This window comes from Calidris pugnax, unplaced genomic scaffold (assembly GCF_001431845.1).
Source record: "Calidris pugnax isolate Ruff unplaced genomic scaffold, ASM143184v1 scaffold81, whole genome shotgun sequence".
Lineage (NCBI taxonomy): Eukaryota > Metazoa > Chordata > Aves > Charadriiformes > Scolopacidae > Calidris > Calidris pugnax.
In genome coordinates, this window is record NW_015090880.1 from 7,133,322 (window position 1) to 7,142,249 (window position 8,928).

Here is an 8,928-nt window from a genome sequence, read left to right on the forward strand (position 1 = left end):
AGAATACCACTGCAGTAAAAATGTTATGTTAAAAAAGACAATATGATGACAGGACCAGGCCCGAAGACAGACACACACTCCATGAAAAAGAACAGGCTGTCTTAAACAGTAGCATAAGGCTAGCCCATTTCAGACAAACAAGTATTAAAAACGTACTAGCACCATCAACTTTTGGGTTAAAGCCCTTTATGGGATGATAAAAAAAAAAAAAAAGGTTTTAAGCAGTGTTGAAAAAAAAAACCACTTTTTTTTTTTTACAGCACTACATCTATGTGGCAGAAAACAGGGGTTGGGTTCTCCCCCCCCCCCCTTACCATTAAGCTCAATTTTAACAAAAATTCCACAGACAGGAAGTGGTACAATAATCTGAACAGGCCTCTGTCTGGGGCAAAGGTACTCCATGCTCCAATTCTGACTTGAGTTTTTTCTCCCAAATCGTAGTGCACAAACAACATCACAAACATCTTAGCAGACTTCAAAAACAGCACAAGATCATTACGAATCAGGATCTACCATTCCTCTATGTACTTTCAATCTAAAATAAAAAAGAAACCCAAAACTTAGTGATATTGCCTCAAATTTTACCCGTATTTAAAAAAAAAAGGAAAAAAAGAAAAGTCACTTCAAAACATCTTGGACATCCTTAGCTATTAATGCTAGATTTTCTTCCACTGTAGTGCATAGTTATCCTGGCTCTTCCACTTAATTTGCTGTTACCACAAAAACACCCCTCTAGTATGACATGATTAAGTGTTTACCAGAAAAAAAAAATGCTGATAATTGCACTTTGTAACCTCCTTCTCATTTCTCAGGAAAACATCAGTAAATATGAAACTGAACCAGTAACTCCCTCCCCAGACTGCAACCTTTAAAGAGCACCCATCCCCACATACAAAAAAAACTGTCTGTTTTCAGCTTACAATAAATACTGACAGAATTTCTTTGTTTTCTTTTAAGACATGTTTTCTCTAGCATCAGGTTACCACTGAAATCACTAAGGCCTGTTACTGAAAGAAAAAAAAAAAAATTTAAATAACTTTCTGAAGACACTGCGGATACAATTTAGCAACAACACATTCAAAATGCCGGCCTAAATCCCAGAGCCTATCTGGAGTCTCGTATACTTTTTGCCACTGGTCAGTAACCTCATCGTACTGGTAGAGTGAATTCTTCCTGCTGGTTCTGAAAACGTGCTCTTCAACAGTGACTTGAGTAGCTCTGACAAACAGATGGAGTTTATTTTTGAGGAGTACGAGTTTTATATATGGATTAATGGACTGATCACAGGGGAAGTCTTTTTTTCGAGTCCACTTATTTTGTTCAATGTCATAGGCCTCTACGGTAAACATACGTTGATGGTTTCCACAGGTTCCAGCTATGTAGTAGATGGAGTCATTGTATACAGTTGCCAAGCCTTGGATTCTAGGCACAGTCATTGGGGTCAAAAATCCCCAGTAATCCTTCTGAGGATCATAGCAGAGAAAAAATTCCCCTGAAAAGAGAGAGGAAAAATAAAACATAACTTATGCTTCACTTCCAGAACAGCAATTCTGCAGCTACTAAGCTTTCAGGTATGTTCTTCCACAGACAGAAACAGTCTACCAATTTTTAAAAGCCTTCATCCCATAACAAAAAACCCAGCACCATCATCACCTGCCTTCTTCCAAGTGCCTTACAAAAATACTAATAGCATGAATAAAATCCTTGGGTTTCTATTCCAGGTGAAGAAGAGGGAGTTTGAAGCATATCAGAAACACAGTATTTTACATATTTCCTAACTATCCTTTACTGCTTCAAATCCATGCTTAATATTTTGGGACAAAACCTTTCAAGATTCCAGTCTTGAAATAACTGAAGTATTTGTTTTGTTCTTTAACATCTTCACAACGTGTCATCTACAGACTGTGGACTCTTAGAATTCAGTGCTGGAAAGCTGTTAAATCTGAGCAAATACTCGTATCTTGTACTACACACAGATTTTGAAGCTCCTTGTATCAGGTGGCTGGGTTACACATGTAGGTTGATTTGCTTAAAACGATGCCAGGTGAATACTCACATGAAGCTACTGATTCATTGTTAGTTTTGTGATTCGACTGTAAAACACCTCTTCTGTTGACTGCACAGAGCAGCATCTACAGACTGCAGCTAATGGAAGTTCAGATCACTGAGAGCTCATGCTCTGCAAACTTGATGAAAAGAACATGGATAAAGACCACTTTGTCTTTTGTAAAGTCAAGGGGGAAGAAAGGCCTAACACTTGCCAAATATTAGCGTAATTCAAATCATACATAATTTCACATGGCTATTTTAAGAATTTTAACCAAGCTGCTGTGTAACCAAGCACCTCAAGTATAACAAAGAATACAGAAATAATACAGTAAGATTGGTGGAACGTAGCTTAAGAGATTAAGTCTTACAGATAATACATTTTTTTGATTATTCATTTTTGTTCCACAGTGTAATCTCCTACGACTGACGCTTGTGTTCCGTTGGCATTTTAATACTCTCATCAATCCTTATTGACTACTACAAATTTATGAGCCTTCTCTAGAAAAATTAGTGAAAGTTAAACTTTTTTATACTACTTTAGTGCAACTCAATCAAGGTTTTATCTATCACGCTCAAATAGAAGAGTTGCTTATTTCCCATAACAGGAATCTTTACAATTTGCTGGTTAGCAGTGAAGTATCTTGACAACTCAATGCTCGCATAAATGTTTAAACCACTGAAGCAAAGAATTAATGCAGCTAAAATTTGTAAACAAGATGCAGTCTAATTCTGCAGGTTACAATAATATCCACTTTTTAGCAGTTCTAAAAAACATTTAAAGGATGAACGAATACTCTACCAAGTTAAATATTCTTCAGCATTCCTTTTTAGCTTTCTCTAGAAAAATTACTGAAAGTTAAACTTTTTTACACTACTTTAGTGCAGCTCAATCAAGGTTTTATCTATCACGCTCAAATAGAAGAGTTGCTTATTTCCCATAACAGGAATCTTTACAATTTGCTGGTTAGCAGTGAAGTATCTTGACAACTCAATGCTCGCATAAATGTTTAAACCACTGAAGCAAAGAATTAATGCAGCTAAAATTTGTAAACAAGATGCAGTCTAATTCTGCAGGTTACAATAATATCCACTTTTTAGCAGTTCTAAAAAACATTTAAAGGATGAACGAATACTCTACCAAGTTAAATATTCTTCAGCATTCCTTTTTAGCCATCTAAAGCAGATGTTTGACCCAACAGAAGAGACGGATTGAGAAAACTTGCTAGCCTAACAGAATTATTTAAAGCCACAACCAACAACAGTCAAACCTGACAGAGAAACAATGAAAAAAGAAAACTCCACAAATCACATGGAAACCCACCAAACTTACCCACTAACGGGAATGCAAAGTCAAGAAAACAGGTTGACTCATTCCAGTAAATAACAACGACCTTACGGTATTCCCTATCCTATGTTTTTTCTGTGATCCAGCTTTGTTCAGGGAGTGACCCAAGGAGGGGTCTTAGATCCATACTGGCTCCCATCTTCTGCAGGTGGTTACAGAGGTGGCCCTTAGCAAAATGTAAGAAAACATCCCCTGCTTCTTTCTTTCCACTTCTTGGGGCTCTTTCTACAGCTTCATAGATCAGTCTCGGCACTTTTAAGTGCAGACTGCTATATGGCTCGTGCATACATACAAATACATATTCTATATAAGATCTCCATAAATAAAGGGAAGAATAAATTATTTGATCCATTCCCATAATGATCCTTCCCATTTGTTTAAGGATCAATAACTAATATAAAGAGAAGAATAAATTATTTGATCCATTCCCATAATGATCCTTCCCATTTGTTTAAGGATCAATAACTAATACATCAATAGGTCTGATCATTTACTGGAAGGATATGAAGGCAGTACTAACAGAGCTAACTAGAAAGAAGCTAAATCACCTTTCCTAGTTAACAGGAGCTAACCAGGAAGAGTTAAATCATCTATCTTAGTTAACAGAACGACTTCAAAAAGAAGGGTAGGGCAGGAAACTAAGGCCTACAGTGGTTAATTGACTTTTACAAGTCACCAAGAATAGAGACACCAGGAATTGTCACAGTTTTAGCTAAATAAAACGCAAAATGCTTTTCCATAGGGCAATACCTTTTCTTCAACATTAGTGCATTTCACCCAGATAAAGAAGATTTAATAAAGAATTTTTACAATAAAATTTAATACTATACTGTTGACTTAGACCACCACCAAAACTGCCATTTGTGCAATAACCGATCACTACAACTTAGTGACACATTCCCAGGGTATGAGAACTCAAGCAGCACCCTTACTCTTCCTCACCCACTGCTCTCCAGAGTTTTCCTCCCACCCCATTGTCCCAGGGCACTCTTTAAACATTCAAGAAACTTGGGTTTTCTAAGGCCCTCAAGAGAGCGCAGACATTTGGCTTGAACAACCCCCACTTGCAATAAAACACCGTTAAAGTCAGTCAAACCACCTTACCCTGTAAAACATAGATGTTATCCTTATATTCCACAGCACTATGAAACTCCATTGCTACCGGCATGGGACAGACAGCTGTCCAACAGTTCTCTCGGCTGTCATAACACTCCACAGACTTGAGTGAGTTTCGCCCATCTCCTTCATAAACACGACCACCTATTGCATACAGTTTACCACAGCAATGAACCAACTTGCAGCCTATTCTGGCTCGCAACAAAGGAGCTTTCGGAATCCACCTATTGCCAGAGTGATCGTACATCCAAAAATCACTCTCTGCTCTGTGGTCAATGGAGACCTCGCTGCTGCTCGGTCTGTAACCACCCGCGATATAAATATCATTATCAGGAGATACAAGAATTCCAACCTCCCTCAAGTCATTTGGTGGCTTGCATAGTTTAAACACTCTCCCTGTGACCGAATCTAAACAAGGCACTGTTTGCTTCTTTCCTGAGTGTTTGTGGGCAGCATCAAAGCATATGATCATTTCAGAAGCGGTCATTCCAAGCCGTTGTGTATAGCCATTGGCACTATGTTGTCCCTTTTGTACACAGCTTTTGGCCATAGCCTGTGCAAACACGGGAGGGATTTTCTCTAAAAATGTCTCTTCCAACAGAGGCATACGGATGCATTTGGCAAATATTTCTGGAAGGTGCACTTCTCTCTTATTTTGTTCATGCTCAAACCACCTTATAATGCTGTCATAAACGTGTTCTTCTTTGTCTACATTTAAATCATCACTGTCGAGTATACTTATCAGTTGGTCTTTTCTCAACTGAAGAAATTCTTGCTCTTTGGTGACACTCAGAAACTTTTTACGAATGTAGTCTTGTGATCTGTCTTTGAGTTCCTGATGACCATAGTGATCAGCAAAGATAAACACTCCAATGGAGTTCTGTGGGTCCAAATGACTGATCATATATTTAGCACACTGGTCTTGTATGGAAGGGATCTGGAAGATACTAGCTGCAGTGAACAAAGCTTGAACGTTGGCCTCTGTCAGCATTACTCTGGAGGTATATGCATAGTTCAATACTAAATGCATTGACTCTGCTTCAACGCCAACTATACGAACTTCTTTCTGGGTACTCTCTGTAAGGCCGCTAGTGAACATAGATCTACAAAAGAAAAATATTTAGCAGTTTATTTGTAATTACCTTTTAACTGCAGGTATGAGAAATGAAATTATATTGTACAGCTAGCCCCAAGGTACTTGCCCTTATATCAGCAAAAATACATTTATTGCTGAGGTGACCTGTCTGAGCACCTAAATGTAACATCAGTTCTAGACTTACTGAAGCAAAAACGGAATTTCTTGCTTAATTATCTCACTAACCCCATACTAAACTCACTCGGTTTACAAAGCAAAGTTTCCAAGCCTTTGCACTCTACTTCCAACATGCTATTTCATATGTGTATTCTAGCATGCTGGAATACGTAACTTTGAAAGGAAACAAGTAGTTTAAATATGCAGTTACTGTATCCAAGATACCTTCAGTACTGGAGACATTTTTTTTGTTTTATTTAATAATCATGTGATATTTTCTCCATTGAAACTCTCCTTTGATAAACAGACACTGATGATTCATTGACTTTAAGAGAACAATAAACTTTATTTGCTAGGTGCACTATATTATTGACAGTCATGTGGAGTATTAGTATAGGTGTAATTTTTTTTCATTTTCATTTAATGAAAATAAGATATAAATCTGCTTTTGATCACCCCTAGAACAACGGACCATCATACCTGAAATAAGGACTGATTGCAGCAAGAACATTCCTATGACAGGAGAATGTCTTCCCATGATCCACTTCCACTACGATATCCGTCAGTTGTCCTTCATCATACATGGTTTTAAGCTGTTGAAGAATACTACAAGCATGGAAGGGGTCCATTCCACTGCTGACTGTGTTTGAAGAAGGAATTCCGTTCAGTGTTTGTGAAAACTTACTTGGTTCTACAAAGCAAAATTGAAACTGTTTAACAAAAAAAACCAAACAAACAAAACAACCCCCCTCAAAAAACCCACACACACACACAAAAAAAAAAGAAAGCCCAACAATTTGCACAAATATTCCATATTTCCTCACTATTACCATCTATCAACAGCAGGTCTAACATTTTCAAGGGTGAGTAAAGATATAAAGATACCTCCATTTTTATTTTTTCCTTTTCCCCATGTATATGTAGGTTACCTACAAGATTATGTCAATTAATATTAAGAAAAAAAGAAAAATCGCATAAATAGTTCATATATATCACATATCACTGGGGAGGGGGGAGGCTAGGTCAAGAATCACAATGCCTACTAGCTTATAAAATGGGAAAAAGAATAATCACCATTACCATTATGCAAGTCTATATATATATATTTAACTTTACACTGAAACAGGAACTGGCTCCTAACTTACACAAGTGATGGTTAATAGCAGAGACTCATGAAGAAACAGCCCTACAGTAAGTATGTTGGGCAACAAACTTAAATTCACAGATGTTTACATATACAGTTACATGCTTTTCTTTAAAAATAAAATACAATTATCATTTAAAATTACTCGGGGATGCAGGAGCTCGCATATCATTGTGAAAACATATGAAGTAGAGCATATGCTTCTAAGTAACATGTGACATGCCTAATGAAGTAAATCCCAAAGTGAAAATTGAGCAATATCCTAAGCACAAAAACCTGTTTCGTAATAGCAACAAATTTTTTTACGCAACAACAACAAAGGAGAGCTCAAAAGAAAAACATTAGGTGGTAAGAGCTGCAAATCAGGTAAAGCTGCTGACTGCAACAGAGAATGCTTCCAACAAGTTTTGGGCAGCACAAAGGGGCAAAGAGGATAGCAAACAACAATGCTGATGATGAATAGGAGATTTAAATTCTAACTCATGGTGATATACAGCAGTTACAATTTCTCTTGCTCAGAATTCAGACACAGCTTTGAGCACAGTCACAATTAAATCAGTAGGGATCTGCTGCCAGGCACACATTTCCCATGGCAGGCTTGGGGCCAAATATTGTCAGTGTCTCTTCAAAGTACTGTTAGGAAAAGTCTTTAAAACACATTTCCCCCCCCCCCCCCAAATACAATAGCAAATACTTACCGGTAAGACCTACAGGGGAGTTTATCACAGTAACTGAGTTCCAATATTCAAAGCTAATCAATCATTAGGGAAAGGGAGCATTTGTACTGGTACTTGTTTAGAAACTAGGGAGCACTAGGGATCACTAGGGAGCAAATTCCAGGTAAATAATACTTTGCTAGATTGGTTACAAGGCTTCCTACTTAGGATGTACAAGAAAACTTTGATATAGCTGCTACTGCAGAATAGTTTCTTTTACTTTCTAACAGTGAAAAAGATGCAAAATAGTTCTTCTCTGATCCTGCCAGTCACTTGGGCAATGAGCACATGCAATCAAGGCAGCTTCCAGTGCTGGAATAGAAACTCACCCATATATTCCAGTTTCTCTATTTAACCTTTGACAGTGTCCACATTACAGCTTTCACCCCATTAAACTTTCCCAGTCATGCTCATAACCTTCATTATCTCCCTCCCGTCCCAATCACCTTTTTCCTGTTAGTACTCCTCTCACTTGCACCTCGGAATTTTAACTCTGTTCCTCCCAGACGTCACTCCAAAATATTCTCCACGTTAATTTCTTAGACACCCCTCCTTTCTCCACATATTCACTTTCATAGAAGCCTTTCATCATGGACAACCCCATGCCTGCCTCTTGGCTCATCTCCCCTCAACACAGAGCACAGTGCAGGGATGTTCCCTCACAGGAAACCCTCCTTCCACCCTAACAAAGCACAATGTCGCTGCACACCTTCCCTCACACTGCACTGCTCTCTCATAAAATAGAATCATAGAATAGTTTAAGTTGGAAGGGACCTTAAAGAACATCTAGTTCCAAACCGCTGCCACAGGCAGGGACACCTCCCACCAGACCAGGTTGCTCAAAGCCTCATCCAGCCTGGCCTTGAACACCTCCAGGGATGGGGCATCCACAGCTTCTCTGGGCAACCTGTTCCAATGCCTAACCACTCCCACAGTGAAAAATTTGCTCCTAGTATCTACTCTAAATTTACCTTCTTCCAGTTTGAAGCGATTACCCCTCATCCTATCACTATACGTTCTTGTAAAAAGTCCCTCTCCAGCTTTCTCGTAGGCCCCACACACAGGCCCTCACTCCGGCGTCCTCTTACCCCACACCTCTGACCCCATCCCCCGCAGACACCTACCGTGCGCCCTCCTCTGCTACCGCCTCCCCCATCCGCACGGGAGACCCCACACTGCAGGCCCCTCATCCAAGCACCCCGCCCGCCAGGGCCCACTCCCCCCTCAGAATCACCCTTCAGCCCAGGGGCCCCAAGCACCCCTCCCTCACAGAGTGCCCCCCATGGACAACCCTCCCCGACCCCCC

The 8,928-nt window shown here is 39.2% G+C and overlaps 1 protein-coding gene across 3 annotated transcripts in view; it reads right to left on the reverse strand.

Annotated features, from left to right (window-relative positions):
• Positions 1-236: 236 nt before the first annotated feature.
• Positions 237-8,928, reverse strand: part of KBTBD8 (kelch repeat and BTB (POZ) domain containing 8) — a 9,487-nt gene continuing 795 nt past the window's right edge. Inside the window, exons 1-4 of one of the 3 annotated variants that reach the window (XM_014946885.1) lie at positions 6,648-6,681; positions 6,243-6,402; positions 4,499-5,613; positions 237-1,492 (exon numbers count right to left, since the gene is read on the reverse strand). In XM_014946885.1, coding sequence (XP_014802371.1) covers positions 1,029-1,492; positions 4,499-5,613; positions 6,243-6,391 — 1,728 coding nt within the window. In that variant the 5' untranslated portion in view covers positions 6,392-6,402; positions 6,648-6,681 and the 3' untranslated portion in view covers positions 237-1,028. Of the gene's footprint in view, positions 1,493-4,498; positions 5,614-6,242; positions 6,454-6,647; positions 6,682-8,928 lie in introns of those variants that run through there. The other 2 variants (XM_014946884.1, XM_014946886.1) reach the window with 2 other exon arrangements.